The sequence below is a fragment of the Ceratotherium simum genome, chromosome 4 (assembly GCF_057802395.1).
Source record: "Ceratotherium simum simum isolate JZ-2026a chromosome 4, ASM5780239v1, whole genome shotgun sequence".
Classification (NCBI taxonomy): domain Eukaryota; kingdom Metazoa; phylum Chordata; class Mammalia; order Perissodactyla; family Rhinocerotidae; genus Ceratotherium; species Ceratotherium simum.
In genome coordinates, this window is record NC_141903.1 from 11,421,470 (window position 1) to 11,444,557 (window position 23,088).

Sequence of the window (23,088 nt, forward strand, 5' to 3'; positions counted from 1 at the left end):
GTGTTCATTGCAGCGTTATTCACAATAGCCAAGACTTGGAAGCAACCTAAGTGCCCATCAAGGGACGAATGGATAAAGAAGCTGTGGTATATATACACAATGGAATACTACTCAGCCATAAGAAACGATGAAATCCAGCCATTTGTGACAACATGGATGAACATCGAGGGTATAATGCAAAGTGAAATAAGTCAGAGGGAGAAGGTCAAATACCGTATGATTTCCTTCATTAAGTAGTAGATAATAACAACAATAAACAAACACATAGGGACAGAGACTGGATTGGTGGTTACCGGAGGGGAAGGGGGGAGGGAGGAGGGTGAAAGGGATAATTCGGTACATGTGTGTGGTGATGGGTTGTAATTAGTATTTTGGTGGTGAACATGAGGTAATCTATGCAGAAATAGAAGTACAATGATGTACACCTGAAACTTTTACAATGTCATAAACCAATGTTACTGCAATAAACAAAAAATTAAAAAATAAATAAATAAATAAAACTATACAATTGATTGTATATTTTTATATTCAAACATTGTGTATTTGTATATTTTTGGTATATTCACAATGTTGTTTAACCATCACCACTACCTAATTCCAGAACATTTTCATCACCCTAAAAAGAAACCCTATATCCATTAAGCAGCCACATCCCATTCTCCCCTATTTTTAGCCTCTGGCAGCCACTAATCTACTTTCTGTCTCTATGGATTTGCCTGTTCTGGACATTTCATATAAATAGAATCATACAATTTATGTCTGGCTTCTTTCACTTAGTATAATGTTTTCAAGGTTTACTCATGTTGTAGCGTGTATCAGTACTTCATTCCTTTTTATTGGTAAATAATATTTCATTGTATGGATCACCAAATTTTGTTTATCCATTCATCAGTTGATGGACATTTGGGTTGTTTCCACTTTTGTCTTTTATGAATAATGCTACTATGAACATTTGTGTACAAGTTCTTGAGTGAACATATGTTTTCAATTCTCTTACATATACACCCAGGAGTATTATTGCTGGATCAAATAACTCTATGTGTAACTGTTTGAGGAACTACCAGACTGTTTACCACACAGCTGAACCATTTTATATTCCCACCAGCAGTGTATGAGGGTTCCAATTTCTCCACATCCTCACTAACACTTCTTATTTTCTGTTTTTTTTCTTTTGTGAGGATCTCCAGCCCTGAGCTAACATCTGTTGCCAATCCTCCTCTTTTTTGCTGAGGAACATTGGCCCTGGGCTAACATCCGTGCCCATCTCCTCCACTTTATATGGGACGCTGCCACAGCATGGCTTGACAAGCAGTGTGTCGGTGCACTCCCGGGATCCATACCTGTGAACCCCAGGCCACGGAAGCGGAGTACGCGCACTTAACTGCTACGCCACCCGGCTGGCCCTGAGCTGTTTGTATTTTTGTTGTTGAGTTCTTTATATAGTCTAAAAGAGAATATATAATATAATGGAAGAGATTTTTATATATTCTAGACAATACACTCATCAGATTTATGATTTGCAAATATTTTCTCCCATTATGTGGCTTGTCTTTTGACTTTCTTGATGGTGTTCCTTTGATGCACAATAGTATTTAATTTTGATGAAGTCCAATTTATTTTTTTCTTTTGTTGCTTGTGCTTTTGGTGTCACATTTAAGAAACAGTTGCCTAATCCTAGGACATGAAGACTTACACCTGTGTTTCCTTCTAAGTTTTATAGTTTTAGACCTTACCTTTAGGTCTTTGATCCATGTTGAGTTAATTCTGGTATATGGTATGAGGTAAGGGTCCAAATTCATTTTTTTTCCACTTTTTAAACAGCTGTATTGAGATATAATTCATATACCATACAATTCATCCATTTAAAGTGTACAGTTCAATGGTTTTTGGTATTATAATCACAGGGTTATATGATCTTTACCACTATCCAATTTTAGAACATTTTTATAACCACAAAAAGAAACCTCAAAAAGAAACCACAGGGGCCAGCCCTGTGGCAAAGTGGTTAAGTGCGTGCGCTCTGCTGCTGGCGGCCCGGGTTTGGATCCTGGGCGCGCACCGATGCACCGCTTGTCCAGCCATGCTGTGGCGGTGTCCCATATAAAGTGGAGGAAGATGGGCACGGATGTTAGCCCAGGGCCAGTCTTCCTCAGCAAAAAAAAAAAAAAAAAAAAAAGAGGAGGGTTGGCATGGATGTTAGCTCAGGGCTGATTTTCCTCACACACACAAAAAAAGAAACCACAAAAGTACCCATCAGCAGTTTCTCCCCATTCCTTCCCAGTCCCATCAGCCCTAGGCAACCACTAATGTATTTTCTGTCTCTATAGATTTGTCTATTCTGGATATTTCATATAAATGGAACCACACAATACGTGGTCTTTTATGACTGGTTTCTTTCACTTACATAATAATGTTTGCAAGATTCATCCACGTTGTAGCATGTATTAGTACTCCATTCCTTTTTACTCCATTGTATGGATCTACCACATTTTATTTATCCATCATTAACTAGACATTCAAATTATTTCCACTTTTGGGCTATTATGCTACTATGAATATTTGTGTACCAGCTTTTGTGTGTTTTCATTTCACTTATGTATATACCTAGGAGTGGAATCTTCGCCAACACTTTTCATCTGACGTTTTGATTACAGCCATCCTAGTGTGTATGAAGTGGTATCTCATGTGGTTTTGATTTGCATTTCCTTACTGACTAATGATGTCAAGCATATTTTCATGTACTTACTGGTCATCTGTATATCTTCTTTAGAGAAATGTCTATTCAGATCCCTTGCCCATTTTTAAATTGGGATATTTATCTTTTAATTGTTGAGTTGTAAGGGTTTTTCACATATTCTCGATACAAGTTTCTCATCAGATATAAGATTTACAAATATTTTACCTCATTCTGTGGATGGTGTTTTCACTTCTTTGATGGTTTACTTTGTAGCATAAGTTTCTAATCTTGATGAAATCTAGTTTTTCTTTTGTACCTTGTGCTTTTGGCGTTATGTCTAAGAGCTTTGCCTAACACAAAATTGCAAAGATTTTCTCCTATGTTTTCCAAGTATATTCTAGTTTTAGCTCTTAAATTTAGGTCTTTGATCCATTTTGAGTTAATTTTTGTACATGGTGTGAGGTAGGGGCCCAATCTCATTCTTTTGCATGTGGCTATCCAAACTGTCCCAGCGCCATTTGCTGAAAAGACTATTCTTTCCCCGGTGAAAGATCTTGGCACTTTTATCAAAAATCAGGGGCCGGCCCTGTGGCTTGGTGGTTAAGTGTGCGCGCTGCGATGCTGGTGGCCCGGGTTCGGATCCCGGGTGCGCATCGAGGCACCGCTTCTCCGTTCATCCTGAGGCCGAGTCCCACATACAGCAACTAGAAGGATGTGCAGCTGCGACACACAACTGTCCACTGGGGCTTTGGGGGGAAAAATAAAAAAATAAATAAATAAATAAAAAAAAAATCAGTTAATGATAAATATACGGGTTTATTTATTGACTCTCAATTCTATTCCATTCATCTATATGCCTACTCTTATGCCAATATTACACTATCTTGATTACTATAGCTTTGTAGTAAGTTTTGAAATCAGGGAGTGTAAGTCCTCCAACTTTGTTCTTTCATAAGATTGTTTTGGCTATTCTGAGTCTCTTGAATTTCCATATGCATTTCACGATCAGCCTGTCCATTTCTGCAAAAAAACCACCTGGTGCTTTGATAGGGATTGCACTGAATTTGTAGATCAATTTGGGGAGCACTGCCATCTTAATAATATTAAGTCTTCCAATCCTTGAACATGGGATGTCTTTTCATTTATCTAGGTCTTTTTGAATTCACATGCATTTTTATTAGACTGAATCCACATCCCTTTATCATATCTAAGACATCTGTACATTTCCCTCCTTATTTAGCTCTGCTACCTATTAAAATAGAAATATATATAAATGCTGCCCATTTTAAAGAGAACTGTGAGGACTATAAAGAATCTAGGGTTTCCCTATTTATTGGGAATGCCTTATTTAGGTATGAGGTTAAGTTTTCTGCTATTTTCCGAGTGTTCTTTGTATAAAATTTATTAAAGAAAAAGGTCATCAATAAAATAGATGACTTTTTAACTTACAAATAATGCACACAATCCTATTTATATATACGGGTATAAAAGTACAAATTTCTGTAACAGCATTGAAAAAACTTTGGAAGAAAATACATCAATGTTATAGTGGTTACCTCTGGAGAGGAAGGAGCAATGGGATAGAGAAGAAGAGGGCTAGCACTCTTTACCTGCATTTTTTTTGCCATTAAAATATTTTCATGTTATTTCTAATTTTAAATATGAATAACAATAAATATAAATATGCCCCAGTAAAAGAGTTTTTTCAATATATATCACTCTAAGAGTAAATAACCTGGCTGACCTTGAGATCACAGGTGGTATTGAGCAGCAGGTTGGAAGGTTTGAGGTCACGATGCAGTACGTTAGCTGAATGGATATATTTTAAGCCTCTGAGGATCTGGTAAAGAAAAGAGCAGATATGGTGGTTGCTGAGGTGTTGGGTCAAGAGCTTGCAGAGATCTGTTTCCCTGAGGTCCTGTACTATATCTACATCTTTCATTCACTCGAAGGTCAGCATTCCAATAATATTATTGATTCCAATGATGTCTCATATCTGAAGCACAGTAAGATTTTTATCTCCCTCAGGGTTTGCCGCCAGTAGTAGTTCTGGTGCTCAAAAGGACTGATTTTCTTGATAGCTACCTGGACTCTGTTGCCAGTATCCTAAACAGAGCACACCATGCAATAGGCGCCCTCGCCAAAGTACGAGAGGTTGGTGTAGCGCAGCCCTGCGTCGAACGCTTGCACAAGGACCGTTTCTGGGCCCCCGCCCCCGGGGCTGCCACCGCTCTGGGCTCGACGCCCCGCAGCCACCACTCGGCCCAAGCCGCCTCCTGGTGCAGCCGCCACCGCTGACTGGGAAGGAGCAAGTGGGGCGCAGAGGGGCTGGAGAGCCGCTGCCTGACTCCAAGTTCATCCTTTTGCATGTGGATATCTAGTCATTTCAGCACTATTTGTTGAAGACTATTTTTTACTCCATTGAATGGTCTTGGTAGCCTTGTTGAAAATCAATTGATCATAGAATATCAGTTTGTTTCTGGACTCTCAACTCTATTCCATTGATCTATATGTCTATCCTTAATGTCAGTTCCATGTTGTTTTGATTACTGTCACTTTGTAGTAAGTTTTAAAATTGGGAATTGTGAATCCTCCTTTGTTCTTTTTCAAGATTTTGTCTAATCAGGGTCCCTTGCAATTCGATATGAATTTCAGGATCTGCTTGCAAGTTCTATAAAGAAGTCAGCTGTGAGTCTACTGATAAAGATCAGGGTGAATCTGCAGATTAACTTGGGGAATACTGCCATCTTAACAATGTTAAGTCTTTCAATCCATGAATATTAAAGGTCATTCCATTTATTTAGGTTTTCTTTAACTTCTTTCAACAATGTTTTGTAGTTTTCAGTGTACAAGCCTTACACTTCCTTGGCTAAATGTATTCCTAAGTATTTTTTTTTTTTGATGCTACTATAAATGGAATTTTCTTAATTTCATTTTTGCATTGTTCATTGCAAGTGTACAGAAATACTAATTTTTGTACATTGATCTTGTATCTTGCAACTTTGCAGCATTCATTAACTCTAATAATTTTCTCTCTCTCTCTTTGTGTGTTTTCTTTGGGTTTTCTATATATGTAAGATCATGTAATCTGCGAATAAAGATAACTTTTCTTCCTTTCTAATCTGAATGTATTTTCTTTTCCTTGCCTAACTGCCCTGACTAGAACTTCCAGTACAGTGATGAATAGAAGTGGCAAAAGCAGACACCCTTGTCTTCTTCCTGATAGATAGAGACGCTCCTGTGTGTCTATTGAGAAGCTTGTGTGAGGTTTTCTCCCCCCTCATTTGATTAATATGATGTATTACTTTGATTTATTTTCAAATGTTGAACCATCCTTACATTCCTGGGATTAATCGCACTTGCTCATGATGTATAATTCTTTTAATGTTCTGCTAAATTTGGTTTGCTAGAATTTTTCATCTATATTCATAAGGGATATTGATCTTCACTTTTCTTATCTTGTGATGTCTTTGGTTTTGGTATCAGGGTAATAATGGCCTTACAGAATAAGTTAGGCAGTGATTCTTCCTTGTATTTTTTTGAAAACTTTTAGAAGGCTTGGTGTTAATTCTTCTTTAAAGGTTTGATAGAATTCACCAGAGAAGCCATCTGGTCCTGGAATTTTCTTTGATGGAAGTTTTCGATAACTGATTCAATCTCTTTACTTGCTATAGGTCTATTCAGGTTTCCTATTTCTTCTTGAGTCAGATTTGGTAGTTTGTGTGTTTCTAGGAATTTTTCTATTTCATTTAGGTTGTCTAATTTTTTGGCATACAGTTGTTCATAGTATTCTTTTATAAGACTTTTTATTCTGTAAGGTTAGTGGTAACATCCCCACTTTCATTCCTGATTTTAGTAATTTGAGTTCTCTCTCTTTCTCTTGTAAGTGTAGCTATAAAGGTTTGTCAATTTTGTTGATCTTTTCAAAAGATAACTTTTGTTTGTTTATTTATTTAAGATTAGCCCTGAACTAACATCTGTTGCCAATCTTCCTCTTTTTCTTCCCAAAGCCCCAGTATATAGTTGTTTGTGTATCATAGTTATAGAGTTGTAGCTCTTCTGTGTGGGGTGCCACATCAGCATGGCTTGATGAGCGGTGAGTAGGTAGGTCTGTGCCCAGGATCCAAACTAGCGAACCCCGGGCCGCTGAAGTGGAACACACAAACTTAACTGCTATGCCATAGGGCCGGCCCCTCAACTTTTGGTTTAATTGATTTTCTCTTTTTTCTATTCTCTATTTCATTCATCTCCACTCTCATCTTTGTTATTTCCTTTCTTCTGCCTTCAAAATGTTAACTAAGGAAACGCAAATCAAAATTATAATGAGATACCACCTCACCCCCAATAGAATGGCTACTATCAAAAAAACCCCAGAAAATAACAAGTGTTAGTAAAGATGTGGAAAAATTGGAACTCTTGTGCACTGTTGGTAAGAACATAAAATGGTACAGCTGCTATGAGAAAGTGTGGCAGTTCCTTGAAAAATTAAAAATAGACTTACCATATGATCCAGCAATTCTGCTTCTGGGTATATACCCAAAAGAACTGAAAGCAGGGTCCTGAAGAGAACTTGTACACTCATGTTCATAGCAGCATTATTCAAAATAACTAAAATGTGGAAGCAACCCAAGTGTCCATCATTAGATGAATGAATCAGCAAAATATAGCACATACATACAATGGAACATTATTCAGCCTTAAAAAGGAAGGAAATTCTGATGTATGCTACAACATGGATGAACCTTGAGGACATTATGCTAAGTGAAATAAGCCTGTCATAAAAAGACATATGAAATACTTAAGAGTAGTCAAATTTATAGAGTCAGAAAGTAGAAGGGGGGCCGGCCTGGTGGTGCAAGTGGTTAAGTGCACGCATTCTGCTGCGGTGGCCGGGAGTTCACCGGTTCGGATCCCGGGCATGCACCGAAGCACCGCTTGCCAGGCCATGCTGTGGCGACGTCTCATATAAAGTAGAGGAAGATGGGCATGGATGTTAGCCCAGGGCCAGTCTTCCCTAGCAAAAAAAAAAAAAAGAGGAGGAGGATTGGCAGATGTTAGCTCAGCGCCAATCTTCCTCAAAAAAAAAAAAAAAATTAAGTAGAACGGTGGTTTCCAGGGGCTTGGGGGAAGGAAGGAATAGGAAATTATTGTTTAATGGCTATAAAGTTTCAGTTTTACAAGATGAAAAGAGTTCTGGAGCTGGATGGCGGTGATGGTAGCACATTATGAATCTATTTAATACCACTGAACTGTACACTTAAAAATAGTTAAGATGGTAAATTTTGTTATGCATATTTTACAACAAAATGGAAAAAAATTGAAAAGATTTTCTAGTATAATATTTTAATTCTCATAATTTCTTTTACTTTATGAGTTTTCTTAGTGGCTACCCTAGGGATTATAATTAACACCTTAATTTACAACAACATAGTTTAGCTTAATACCCACTTAATATCAATAGTGTACAAAATCTTTGCTCCTATAGAGCTCTGCTCCCCACTCTTTGTTATTTTTGTCACAAATTATATCTTTATACATAGTGTGCCCATCAATATAGATTTATAGTTACTGCTTTTTTGTGTGTGTGTGAGGAACATCAGCCCTGAGCTAACATCCATGCCAATCCTCCTCTTTTTGCAGAGGAAGACTGGCCCTGGGCTAACATCCGTGTCCATCTTCCTCCACTTTATATGGGATGCTGCCACAGCATGGCCTGACAAGTGGTGCGTCGGTGTACACCTGGGATCCAAACCCGGGCCACCAGCAGCGTAGCGCATGCACTTAACTGCTATGCCACAGGGCCGGCCCCTATAGTTACAGTTTTATACAGCTGTCTTTTAAATCTGATAAGAAAAAAGAAGAGTTACAAACAACAAACATATTAATAGTGACTTTTATACTTATCTATGTAGTTACCTTTACTGGAATTCTTTATTTCTTTGTATGGATTCGAGTTACTGTTTAGTGTCCTTACATTTCAACCTTTAGTATTTCTTCTAGGGAAGCTCTACTAGCAACAAGCTGTCAGTTTTTCTTTATTGAGAAAGTCTCAATTTCATCTTCATTTTTGAGGGATAGTTTTTCCAGATACAGAAGTCTTGGTTAGCAGGGTTTTTTTTGTTTTCAACCACTTTGAATGTCATTCCACTGTCTTCGGGCCCCCATGGTTTCTGATAAGAAATTACCTGTTAATCCTATTGAGGATCCCTTGTATGTGATGAGTAACTTCTCTCTAGTTGATTTCAAGATTTGCTTTCAACAGTTTGATTATAACGTGTCTCAGAATGGATTTCTTTGAGTTTATCCTACTCGGAATTCATTAAGTTTCTTGTATGTGTAGACTAATGTTTTTCATCAAATTTGGGAAGTTTTTAGCTATCTTCAAATACTTGCTGCCTCTTTCTCTCTCTCCTCTCATCTGGGACTCCCATTATACACACGTTGGTACTCCTGATGGCGTCCTACAGGTCTCTTAGGCTCTGTTCACTTTGGTTTTTTTTCATTCTTTGTTTCTCAGACTGGATGATTTCAATTGGCCTATTTTCAAGCTCACTGATTCTTCTATCTGCTCAAATCTGCTGTTTGGCCCCTCTAGTGAATCTTTTATTTCAGTTATTATACTTTTCAGCTCCAGAATTTCTACTTGGCTTCTTTTTATAATTTCTCTCTCTTTATTGCTATTCCATATTTGGTGAGATATCATTCTCATGGTTTCCTTTAGTTCTCTGGACATGGCTTCCTTTAGCTCTTCAAATATATTTCAAATAAATAGCTGATTAAGTCTTTGTCCTGTAAGTCCAATATCTGGATTTCCTTGGGGACAATTTCTATTAATTTCCTTTTCCTTTGTACGGGCCATATTTCCTTGTTTCTTTACATTCTTTGTTGTTGTTGTTGAAAACTGGACATTTTGAATATTTTAATGTGGTAACTCTGGAAATCTGGTTCTCCCTCCTTCTCAGGGTTTGCTATTGCTGCTTGTTGTAGTTGTTTCTTTAGTGACTTTTCTGAACGAACTTTGTAAAATCTGTATTCCTTGTTGCATGTGGCCACATAAGTCTCTGTTCTATTAGCTTAGTCTTTAACTAGGGATTGGACAGTTATTTCCTTAAAAGCCTGGAATCCAAAATATCTCCCAATCTTGTAGATGGGCTCTGTACATGCTGGTACAATCTTCCACATTCAACTAGGAAGTTCATATCTCTGCCTTAGTATTTACTTTCTGCTTGCACAGAGACTTAAGATCAGCTATAGGTGAGAGCTTAAGGCATTTTCAGGTCTTCCTGAGCATGTGCACAGCCCTGGGCATCAGCATGACTTTCTAGATACCCAGGAATATGTCAGAGCTTTTCAAAGTCCTTATTCCCCAAAGCATCTCATACTAAAGCCTTTCTTCCCAAGCTCTTTGGTTAGTCTATTGTTTTCCCCGACTGTTATCCATTCCCCCAGATAGCAACAACTAATACACGTGCCTATAAATGTTTTTGACAAGTGCCCACTAGATAACCATCTTAGTACTGGAAAAGTTCTGAGTTAGGTAAGATAAAAGCAAACCCTCTGAGCTGGTATTCTAGGGAGTCAGTAGACAGTTCAAAAGAAACAAACTCAATTCTTTGCAAATTTGTTCCCTTGTACTCACTGTAGTACTGGTACACTCACAGGAATGTGGCTGTTATTTTCAAAGCCACTGCTGAGCTGGGGAGAGGGAGATAAAACCAGGGTCAGTTAAAATGCCACAAAGCTCTCCAGTCTTACCAGGATTCAGCTGTTTCTTCTTGATTGTGTTGCCCTGGTTACTGCAAGCTTTTAGTTAGTTTCCAGAGTTCTGAAAAAGTTGATTACGACAGTTTTTGCCAGTTTTTCATTCCTTTTATGGATGGGCAGACTTTTGAAGTTCCTTACTCAACCATTTTTGCTGAAGTCTGGATATAAAAGATTTAAAGAACTATACAGGATAGTGTATCCATCAAACTGCAGACATCACATTCAAGCGCACATGGAATATTTATAAAAGCCGAACATCTGCTGGGCTGTAAAGCAAATCTCAACAAATTTCAAAGCATTGAAATAAGGCATTTTAGAATAGAAATGTATGTTTTCCAACAATAATGGAATTAAAATAGAACTTAATGACAAAAAGATTATTAGAATCTGGCAGCCAGCCAGTTACTGAAGATGGTTGCAGGGGATGACGGACAACATGGCTTGCTGGGGCTCTTGTCTTGGCATGTCAAAACCATCAGATGTCAGGGTTGAAAGGCAAGGAGGGACATTAGAAATGTTGTCTGACCCTCCCCCACCCCTCACCTTTACAGGAGACTGAGGGCCAACCAAGGTCACACAGAGGGCTGAGCTAGTTTGCTATTTCAGGACTCTCAACGCAGTGCTCTTTCTAACACAGGGCTACCTCAAGCCTTCCCTCATCCAGAGGTCTCATCTGCACTTACCCCAATACCATCTCACCAGTGAGGATTCTAGTTTTGTTTTATAACAAAGACTAGCACATTAAAAACATGCTAATCGGGGGGCTGGCCCAGTGGCATAGTGGTTAAGTTCATGTGCTCCACTTCAGCAGCCCAGGGTTTGTAGATTCAGATCCTGGGCACTGACCTACACCACTCATCAAAGACCATGATGTGGCGGCATTCCACGTACAAAATAGAGGAAGGCTGGCACAGATGTTAGCTCAGGCCCAATCTTCCTCACAAAAAAAAAACCCACCAAAAATCAAACATGCTAATCAGAGCTCTATTTCCTAAGAAAAAGTTTCTGATATTATGTTACCTAATGATATTTATATTTCTATAATTTCTGGTAAGACAATATTTTAAAGATTAAATAATCAGATATAGTTATTGCCTCAGGAAGTTGAGAGACTGATTTGTTAGCATACAGTCAAATTAGGGAACATATTAGGGATTATATTAGTCAGAGCTAATCATGACCTTCAGTTAATTTAACATATTCTTTATTTCCTCCTACACCTCACTGAATTCTGTTTTTTTCACCATAAAATCTCCTGAATCTTTTGACCGATGGACTCAATAGTACAGGTAGACTGTCTCTTTGCAGCTAAGAGGAAACTGCATAGCCTCCCATGTTTGTTGGAGGGAGCAGTGATCTAATGTGGACACATCAAACTTTTATATACCAGTTTGTTTGTAAATGGTTAACTATTGTTAATAATTCTTTAAGATCATCTCTAAAGTTCCTTTGAGCTTGGTGACCCTTGGACACGGCATGGTACAATACAGTTCACGTTTATTAAGTACTTGTTTTTCCACATACTGTGTTAGCTTCTTTACATGAATTCTAATTTCAGCTTTGTGTTTGTAGATTACATTAACTACGGACCCAACAATCACTTTTAGCTCTCCCTCCTGACTACCCCACTGCCACAAGAAATCTCCACCTTCTGCTAGAACTCCCATTTCATGGAGTGAAATAGTATACTGAGCTTAGGGGATGAATCCTGACTGATCCAAACAAATCTTGGCAATCTTGTACTGCTTTCCTTAGATATTCAAGTTTTTCCAGCTTTACTTGCATCTAGAATTAGCATATCACCAATGAGATGTTAAAGAGTTAATCTGGAACTGCAGGAAAATGTCCAGTCTGTTAATTTTCATGTCCTTCTTCGAACGTAGGCCTGTTATATTGCCAAATGTCATCTTTTGTTAAAATGTGAAGAGCTTAAATTTAGGAGTTAGACACACGTGAATATAAATCTTGATTTTGTTCCTAAGCCAATAAACACTCTCACTAAAGTATACATTGTTACTCCATGGCCCCACTAAGTAATTTTGGTTTAATGCCCAGCAGAAATAAAGCATATTTGTGAAAGTAATTTTTTTCTTTTCAGAAGCCCAGTCATTAGAGGTAAAGAACCACATGTTACATAGATAGTTGACAAATTTTCTTTACTTGTTTTTGTATCCACATGATTATAAAAAAGCGAATAGTGTCAATGGCCACTTTTGGTAAAAACACAGTGTTCAAAGGATTACATTCTTTGGACAGGTTTTATTCCCAGGATGTCGAACCCCTTGGCCATTACAGCAGCTACTGCTTCACACAGCAGCATGCGCCACATGTTCACCTTCAACACTTTTCCTGAGAAAATAGAAAAAAAGAATAATTTGTTTTTCTTTTTGAAAATCATTATCAAAGAATCTATGTTACTTCTGGACTTCACTGAGATGTAAACAACCTAACCCAAAATGTTTTTGGCTTTAACTAGAACCACCTTTACCTTAAACTATAATGACAGACAATCCAAGAAGGAAAGGTGTTTCTGTTGAAGAAATCTGTTTTTAACTGATAATCAAGACAAGGGATACAAGGTCTGCAATGATTAGAACTGTAAATTTTAGCTTTCTTGAGATTCAGTGTTCTTTCCTAGGCCTCATGATTCAAAATAACTATAAACTTTAATTCCATGATGACAGTGAGTTTTTTTTTTCCTAATAAAGTTTCAGTTCTCAGGTATGACCCTCAGAAATGCCTACTTGTCCTGGAACACATTAATTCCGTCTACTTTATTTATTAACTATGTAACACGACAGAGTAGAAAGCCTAAGGTAAGAAGAGATATCAATTTTTTTCCAAGGGCAGTTTCCAATACCACGAACCCCCAAGACTCATTCTGGTACCCTCAGTCACACTGCTTTTGTTGGATATGTCTTATTCCTAGTGGTCTTCCAATTGTTTTATTGGGAGCCCTATAGTACCATGCCATGTGCCTGAGGGTGGGGAAACTAGTCTGTTTGGGAATGGAAAGAATTTCTTTGATGCTTTTATTAGAGCTGGTTCAATTTTGTCTGTTACATGTGATATGGATCACTGTGCAATTGTTTGGGAAAAAAGGGGAGGAGTTTCCATAAATAAAGCAAGTTAAAAACCACCCACACCCAATTCAAATAAACATCTTGCTGGTGCCCCATCCCCAATATGTCTACTGGATGAGACGCTCACCAGTTTGTCGATCTTTCTCCACACAATAGCAGCTATCATAGAATTCTGTGAAAGTAGTTGCCAGTTCATAGATATAATCACAGAGAGTGTGGAGAAATAAGTCATCTAAAATCTTTTGCAGAATCTCAGGGAACCGTAAAATGCACCGGCCTAGTTTCCATTCTTTCTCGTGGTCCAAAATGATCTTGGTCTCTCGAGCAGCTTTCTGGAGCATCTCTTCATCAATATTGGCCAGACGTGCAATAGACCTAAAAAATCAGGCAACAGCCATTGTTCTCTTTTGTTAGGCAAATTCTTCTCCACTCGAAAACATGTAATAAGAAGTGACTTATGTAAATGAGAAATTATTATCAATTGATGTAAATGAGAAATTATTATCAATTGATTTAAAATAACACACTGTTGTACCACAATTACCTGATTCTAGTGAAGGCATACAACAAGTAAGCAGCTGTGTTTCCTCTGTCGTCTAGCATTTTGTCAAAGGAAAAGATGTAGTCATTCAACCGGTTATGGGAAAGATCAGCATATTTGATACAGCCATAGGCAACAGACGTCTGAGCAGCCTTCAATTCCTCTGCAGTTAATACCTTTCGGATAGACAAAACAACACTTCATAGCTTATTGACCACTGTTTTTGTTCTGGTGTCTCATAGGCAGAAGCTGGGGGTAGGGAGCATCTAATGGTGCTCTTTTATCAGTAAACTTTATTTATTTATTTTTCGTGTGTGAGGAAGATCAGCTCTGAGCTAACACCCATGCCAATCCCCCTCTTTTTGCTGAGGAAAACTGGCCCTGGCCTAACATCTGTGCCTATCTTCCTCCACTTTACATGGGACGCCACCACAGCATGGCCTGACAAGCAGTGCATTGGTGCACACCTGGGATCTGAACCCGGACAGCCAGCAGCAGAGCGCGTGTGCTTAACTGCTATGCCACAGGGCCAGCCCCAGTAAACTTTAATAAATATTGACACTGAGGTAGAACAACATGGGCCAATCTACAAAGAAGAGAATAATGATAATATAACTCATTACCTCTGCATAACAGAGAATGCTTCTATGAGAAAACTGATTTGTAAAATATAAAGTGTCAGCTTGAATAATTTTTATCCAATGTATTCAGTAGATATGAAATGGAAAGCACCAATTATTCATTTATAATCACTTCATTCCATAAAGATTCTGAGGTAGCTCATAGGAAACCAATATAGTAAAATAAAAAATGAGGGTCAGGTAATTAATTGAAATCAAAACAGGGTGTCAAGAGTATTGTTTGCATTGTTCATGCATTGTTTTTGCTAATATTTGTTCATATATTCCGAAGCATTATTAGGCCACAAGTAAGTGATTAGCAACTTCTGTTCCAGACAGGATAGAGTTCTTGCAGTAGACTAACTCTCCCACCAAAAGTAAGAATTTAAAAGCTGAGGGCCGGCCCTGTGGCTTGGTGGTTAAGTGCACGCGCTGCGATGCTGGTGGCCCGGGTTTGGATCCCGGGTGCGCATCGAGGCACCACTTCTCCGTTCATCCTGAGGCCGAGTCCCAACATACAGCAACTAGAAGGATGTGCAGCTACGACACACAACTATCCACTGGGGCTTTGGGGGGAAAAAATAAAATAAATAAAATCTTAAAAAAAAAAAAAAAAAAAAGAATTTAAAAGCTGGATAAATTACATGAAACAAGCATTTGAAGTCACCAAAGGGCATCAACTCAAGAAAAGTTTTAGGAGCTACAATCTTTGGGAGAAGGGAAACATAGGAAGCGAGTCCCACATTTGCCTGGCTTTTCCTCTGAGGGCATTTTCCAAAATGCTATGTGCTGGGCAAGAGTGGGACAAACTCCAAGCAGAAAGAGAGGTCTTACTGGGGTAAGAAGACAGAGTTCACAGTTTGGGGCTGCCAAAGAAGTGAAAACAAAATCACCAAGAAGAAAGAACCACAGAGAAGTGAAAAACTCTGTGAACGCATTTCTTTTGAATTGTCCGATGGCTGCATTAACAAGGGAAGACTCCCAAAGACTCCAGCTGGAAAGAGCAAGTGGGTGATTGAAGAGCTGAGCACAGTTCAGCAGCAGCAAGGTAGAAGGGCACTAGTAAATACCCTGGTGAAACCAGAAGGGCTATATTTCAGGAGTAAGGACCTCACCCTAGGAGTAAAGTTAAGACTGAAATACAGCTTTGCATCGCTTAACCACAGGAATGCATCCTGAGGAATGAGTCATTAGGTGATTTCATTGTTGTGTGAACATCATAGAGTGTACTCACACAAACCTAGATGGTATAGACTCCTACACACCTAGGCAATATGGTACTAATCTTATGGCACCACCATCATATAGGCGCCCTTCAACAGAAATGTGTTCATGCAGCCCATGACTGTAGTTCAGCCCTAACAAAGCCCAAGACCAAGACTGACAGGATTAAGATAACCAGCAGGTACACTACCTGCCAGCCAGAACAAAACTTAACTGGTCTTGGGAGGAACATGATATTATCCAGAACCTTTATAATTTTTCATTGACAACATCCAGGATCCAGTGAAAAATAATGGAGCTTGATAAAAAAGCCAGATGAAATAACTAAAAACCAAGGGCGGGGGGGAATAAGAAAATACAAACCAACAAAAAAAAGACACCAGCAACTTTATAGTATGGAATTGTTTAAAATAAAATGTTACTTAAAAAACTTATTCATTACAACGGGGGAAAACAGTAACTTTATAGTGGAGAAAACTGATAGTATCACCTTAACAAACTGATCAAAATTAATATTAACAATCATGAGACTTATCAACACCACGTACCTCCCAAAACAATAAAGTGAGGACTCTACATCTGCTCTTGCCAAGACTGAATAATTTGAATTTAATCACGAGGAAACATCCAACAAATCTAGCTGAGGAACATTCTACAAAAAAATACTGACTGTACTCTTGAAGAATCAAGGTCATGACAGTCAAAGAAAGAGCAAGGAACTTCTCAGATTAAAAAAGATTAACAAGACACGACAACTAAACGCAACATGAGATTTTGGACTGGATCCTAGACTAGCAAAAGGACATTTATGAAAGAAATGGTGAAACTTGAATAAGGTCTGCAGATTAGTTAATAGTATCGTACCAATGTTAATTCCTGATTTTGATAATCATACTATGGCTATATAAGATATTAATATTTGGGGAAGCCAATAGGGCAATTTTTGTACTATTTTACAATTTTTGTATGTCTACAATTATTCCAAATGAAAAGCTAAAAGAAAACTATTATTAAGATGTTCTAAAAATTGGATGAAAAGATGCAAAATTCCAAGAGATATTTGGAATATAGAACAGCAAAATATCTAAAGTAGGATATATTAAAAATGAAGCAGAGAGAGAAAAAAAGTGAAAAAAAGTCAGAGTGTGAGAGACATGAGGGACACGAAGTCCTAACATAATATTATATGTGTACATAGAATTCCAGCAAGAACTGAATGGGCAAAGATATATTTGAAGAGAGGTGGCTGACAGTTTTCCTAAACTGATGAAAGAACTCAACCTACAGATTTAGGAATCTCAGCAACTCCCAAGCAGGATAAGTAGAGAAGAAACAACTCCTCCACCCCCCTCCAAAAAAAAAACCCCAAGCCACCCTTAGGTACTTTTTAATCAAAGTACCAAAACACAGCCTAAGAAAAATAGTAAAAGTAGTCTGAGAAAAGGATATATTATCTTCGAAGGAGCAACGAGACAAGTGATATTCGGAAGAAACTATGAAAGCTAGAAAACAATGGAATGCCATTTTTGAACTGCTGAAAGAATAGCTGTCAAACTAGAATTCTATACTCAATAAACACATTGTTCAAACTCGAAGGCAACATAAAGATAGAATTTGTCATAAGCAGACCTGCACTACAAAAGAAAAATTCTAAAAAAAGATCCTCAAACCAAAGGAAACTAATCCCACACAGAAGCAAAATACTGCAAGATGGAACAAGTGCACAGTAAAGGGTATGTGGATAAATAGAAATGAATATTGATGGTTTAAAACAAACAAACACTGGGCAAAAGATGGGAACAGAACCTTCAAAAACGGTAAATGGGCAATAAACATAAGAAAGGTAGTCAACGTCATTACTCATCAGGGAAATTTGCACATTAACCACAGTGAGATGTCACTAAACATTCACCAGAAAGGCTAAAATAAAAGACTGACAAAATCAAGTGTTGGTGAAGAACGGGGCAACTGGAATGATCATGTATTTAGTGGTGGGAGTATATAATCGTTACAACCCTCTCCTTGGCAATTTTGTTTTTTTCTGTGGTGAGGAAGATTTGCTCTGAGCTAACATCTGTTGCCTATCTTCCTCTTTTTGTGCTTGAGGAAGACTAGCCCTAAGCTAACATCTGTACCAATCTTCCTGTACTTTGTATGTGGGTTGCCACCATAGCATGGCTTGACAAGTGGTGTTGGTCTGCGCCTGGGATCTGAACCTGTGAACCTGGGCCACGGAAGTGGAGCACGCTGGACTTAACCACAGGTTAAGTCTGTGCCACAGGGCTCGCCCCACTCCTTGGCAATTTTTAATAAAGTTAAGCATAAGCCAACTCTACAACCCAGCAATGACATTGCTAGATATATATCCAAAAGAAAAAGTGCATGTATCCATAAAAGGGCTTGAACAGCAATGTTGAAATTAGCTTTTTATTCATAATAGCCAACAAATGGAAACATCAATATCCATCAACAGCAGAATGGATAAACAAAATGTGGTATATTCATAGAACAGAACACTATTATTCAGCAATAAAGAGAAATGAACTACTGATAGACCTGGAAACAGCACGTACTTTACGATTTCATTTATATAAAGTTCTTGAATAAACAAAAGTGATCTATGGTGATAGGAAACTTTCTGGGGTGAGGGAAATATAACTTGATTGGCTAGTGTTATCAGGCATATATATGTGTAAAAATTCATCAAACTTTACATTTTACTTTATGCAAATTAATTAAAAAAAATACTAGCTAGTTATATCGGCCAAATTAATAAAGGAGCCAAAGCAGTTTTTCTCATCATGCAGACTAAACAAACTGATTAGGTGGCCAAATTTTCCCAGTTTTCATCTGATTGTGCCAGATGTGCTTAGGCCAGGACGAAAAGGCAAAACTATTCTGGAGATACCAGCTGGGTAGACTTGGCAACCACCTACTGGAAGTAGAGAGAAAAACTATTTTACATTTCATTTTGCTGGCAATGGAAAGGGAGCAGGTGGGGAGAATGTAGCCTGAAAGCCCACCTTCACGCTCTCTGGATTGTCAGTGATCTATCTGAACCAAACGAGAGCTTCTCCTCAAAGGACGTTTTTGTGTCTGTGTGTTTGACTCTTTCATGTCTACATTTTATCCTGGTCTGTTTCTCCTCCTATAATTTTACTCTTCTGTTTACAGTAGTTTTGTTCATTTCAAAATAGCATTTGTCTTGCTGGAGAGTAAAAGACATAAGACTCTGTGAATCTCAATCCTTGACCTCTGCTATCTGCATCTTAAAACATTTTTTTCTTGTCAAGTTTTCTTCATTTTAATATAGATCCTCCAAATTCCACACAAATCCAACCACAGTCCTTTCAAAGAGTGCTATGAGAGCCAATCATGGTGTCCACTCTGATGGCTCATCAGTGGCCTTGGGTGGTAGGTGTTGATTGCTGTGACTAGTCTACAAATGCTCCAGAGAAAGGAACTGAGCAAACATAGACCCTACCGTAGGAGAATCAAATCCCCTCAGTCTGCAATATTTTCCCATCATTGGTTCAAAGTAGCGAGAGGCAAAATGCCAATAAGAAGCAGAGGTACTATGCCACATTAACAAAGGAGAAAAAGGCCACGGCCTTTTGTAATAGCCAAGAACTATATTTTCAAAATAAATGCTCAGCGAGGAATGACGCCAGCATCATGGTGGAGTGAGCTCCTCCCTTAGACTCTCCTCTCTAAAATACAAGGAAAAGGACATTCATAAACCAACAGAGGACATTCACACAACACAAAAGACAAGGGTCTGAGAGACTCATGCAGCCATACATCTGAAGGTGGAGGTGCTGGACCCCCAGAAGGCAGTAAGAGGTTAGTAAAGCAAACTCCTCCAGTCAGCGACTGGAGCGACCCAGGGTGTGGGATGGCGGGTGTGCGGCTCTGAGAAGAAGGGAGGGGCAGCTGTCTGCAGAAATGCATTCACTCTCCAAGTTCCCTCACAGTCAGCGGGAAAGCCCCACACAGAGGAGGCTAAGCTATTGCGGGGGTGTCTTCATCAAGCCAGCACTCCAGAAGAGCAGATAGCGAGGGCAGAGCGAGAACGCCCCCGGGATAGCGCACATGAAAGGAAGCACCACTCCCCTTGTCCGGCACTCCCACTCAGCCAGTCGGCCAGACCACAAGCATGTTAGAAAAGCAGCAGCTACAGATGCCAGGGATCATGGCAGGCTCAGAATACACAGCTCCTGAATTCCCCCCAGTGGCGGCCAGTGGAATCTGTGACCAAATACCATCACTATGTGAAGGTACAAATCCACAACATCAAATGTTATGGAGAAATATATTAATACTCCAGACAAGAAGGAAAATGACAAGCACCCAGAAATCAATCCTGGAGGCACAACAATTTACATCTACATGACAGAGAATTCAAAACAGCTATCATAAAAAAACTCAATGAGTTACAAGAAAACACAGATGACAGTTCAGTGAAATCAGGAACAAAATTAGTGAACAGAGGGAATTCTTCACAAAAGAGATTGAAACCATAAAGAAAAACCAATGAGAAATGTTGGAAATGAAAAACACAATGGATGAGATAAACAAACATCTGAACTCCCCGAATAACAGAGCTGATATTATGGAGGACAGAATTAGCAGCTTGGAGCACAGAAATATAGAAATGCTTCAGGGCCGGCCCTGTGGCTTGGTGGTTAAGTGCGCGTGCTGCAATGCTGGTGGCCCGGGTTCGGATCCCGGGTGCGCATCGAGGCACCACTTCTCCGTCCATCCTGAGGCCGAGTCCCACATACAGCAACTAGAAGGATGTGCAGCTATGACATATAACTATCTACTGGGGCTTTGGGGGGAAAAAATAAAATAAATAAAATCTTTAAAAAAAAAAAAAAGAAATGCTTCAGATGGTGGAGGAGAAGAGAACTAAAACTAACAAGAAATGAAGAAATTCTCTGAGAAATATCTGACTCACCTAGGAAATGCAACATAAGGATTATACATCTTCCAGAGGGGGAAGAGAGGGAGAATGGAGCAGAAAGCTGTTCAAAGAAATAATAGTTAAGAAGGTCACAAACCTGGGGAAGGAGCTGGAAATATAAGTAGAAGAAGCTAATGGAACTCCTAAATATATCAATGTAAAAAGACTTTCTCCAAGGCATATAGTAGTAAAACTGGCAAAAGTCAATGACAAAGAAAAAAACACGTTACAAAGAAACTCCTATCAGGCTTTCAGCGGATTTCTCAGCAGAAACCTTAAAGGCCAGGAAAGAGCAGAATGATATATTCAAAATTCTGAAAGACGACAACTTTTAGCCAAGAATACTCCATCCAGAGAAAATATCCTTTAGATATGATGGAGAAATAAACACTTTCCCAGATAAACAAAAGCTAAGGGGGTTCACTGCCATCAGACCCTCCCCATAAGAAATGATCAAGAAGGCCCTCATACCTGAAGAAAAAGAGAAAGGGTTTACAAAGCCTTGAGCAAGGAAATAAACAGGCAGACAAAATCAGGAAATTGCAGCTCTCTATAACAGGTTAGCCAGAATTATAACATTAAACATAAATGGAAGGAAAACATCAAAAATAATTATAATCTCGTCATTTTAACCACAAACTCACAACACAAGATGGAATAAGTTGTTACAACAACTTAGAAGAGGAAGAGGAAAGGGATGGAATCGACTTAGGCTAAGGAAATAAGAGGCTATCAGAAAAGGGACTATCTCATCCACAAGATTTTTTATACAAACCTCATGGTAACCACTAAACAAATAATCAAAACAGAGATGCAAACGATAAATAAAGAGAAAACAGAAAAAACCATCATAGAGAACTACCAAATTGAACTGGTAGTCTGAAATACACAGGATGAGAAACAAGGGAAATACAGAACAACTGGAAAATGAGTGATAAAATGGCAGCATTGAGCCCTCATATACCAATAATCACTCAATGTAAATGGATTGAATTCTCCAATCATAAGACAGAGAGTGGCTGGATGGATTAAAAAAACAAGACCCAACAATATGCTGTCTCCAGGAAACACATCTCAACTCTAAAGACAAACACAGGCTGAAAGTGAAGGGATGGAAGATGACACTCCAAGCTAATGGCAAACAAAAGAAAGCAGGTGTTGCCATACTGATATCAGACAAAGCAGACTTCAAGATAAAACAGGCAATGAGACAAAGAGAGGCAGTATAGGGCAGGCACCGTGGCTTAGCGGTTAAGTGTGCGCGCTCCGCTACTGGCGGCCCAGGTTCAGATCCTGGGTGCGCACCGACGCACTGCTTCTCCGGCCATGCTGAGGCCGTGTCCCACATACAGCAACTAGCAGGATGTGCAACTATGACGTATAACCATCTACTGGGGCTTTGGGGAAAAAAAAAAAAAGAGGAGGATTGGCAATAGATGTTAGCTCAGAGCCGGTCTTCCTCAGCAAAAAGAGGAGGATTAGCATGGATGTTAGCTCAGGGCTGATCTTCCTCACAAAAAAAAAAAAAAAAAAAAAAGAGGCAGTATATAATGATACAAGGGACACTCCACCAATAAGACATAACACTTATATATGCACCCAATACAGGACCACCAAAATACATAAAGCAAGTATTAACAAACCTAAAAGCAGATATTAACAACAGAATAATAGTAGGGGACCTTAACACCCCACTTACATCAATGGATAGATCACCCAGACAGAAGTCAACAATAGCGGAATTAAATAAAAAACTAGACCAGATAGACTTAATAGATATATATAGAACACTCCATCCAAAAACAGCAGAATACACATTCTTCTCAAGTGCACATGGAACATTCTCAAGGATAGACCATATGTGGGGAAACAAAGCAGATCTCAATAAATTTAAGAAACTTGGAATCATATCAAGCATCTTTTCCAACCATAATGGCATGAAACTAGAAATCAATTAAAAGAAAAAAACTGGGAAAGTGACAAATATGTGGAGACTAAACAACATGCTACTGAACAACCAATAGATCACTGAGGAAATTGAAGCAGAAATCAAAAAATATCTGGAGACAAATGAAAATGAAAATACACCATACCAACTCATGTGGGATGCAGCAAAAGTGGTCCTAAGAGGGAAATTCATAGCAATACAGGCCCACCTTAACAAACAAGAATTTTCAAATAAGCAATCTTAAACTACACCTAACAATTAGAAA

The 23,088-nt window shown here is 38.6% G+C and overlaps 1 protein-coding gene across 2 annotated transcripts in view; it reads right to left on the reverse strand.

Moving 5' to 3' along the window:
* Positions 1 to 12,580: 12,580 nt before the first annotated feature.
* The window catches only part of RARS1 (arginyl-tRNA synthetase 1), a 34,941-nt gene continuing 24,433 nt past the window's right edge, over positions 12,581 to 23,088 (reverse strand). For both annotated transcript variants that reach the window (XM_004428548.3, XM_087429447.1), the window contains exons 13-15: positions 14,069 to 14,241; positions 13,652 to 13,899; positions 12,581 to 12,790 (exon numbers count right to left, since the gene is read on the reverse strand). In XM_004428548.3, coding sequence (XP_004428605.1) covers positions 12,681 to 12,790; positions 13,652 to 13,899; positions 14,069 to 14,241 — 531 coding nt within the window. In that variant the 3' untranslated portion in view covers positions 12,581 to 12,680. The remainder of the gene's footprint in view (positions 12,791 to 13,651; positions 13,900 to 14,068; positions 14,242 to 23,088) is intronic.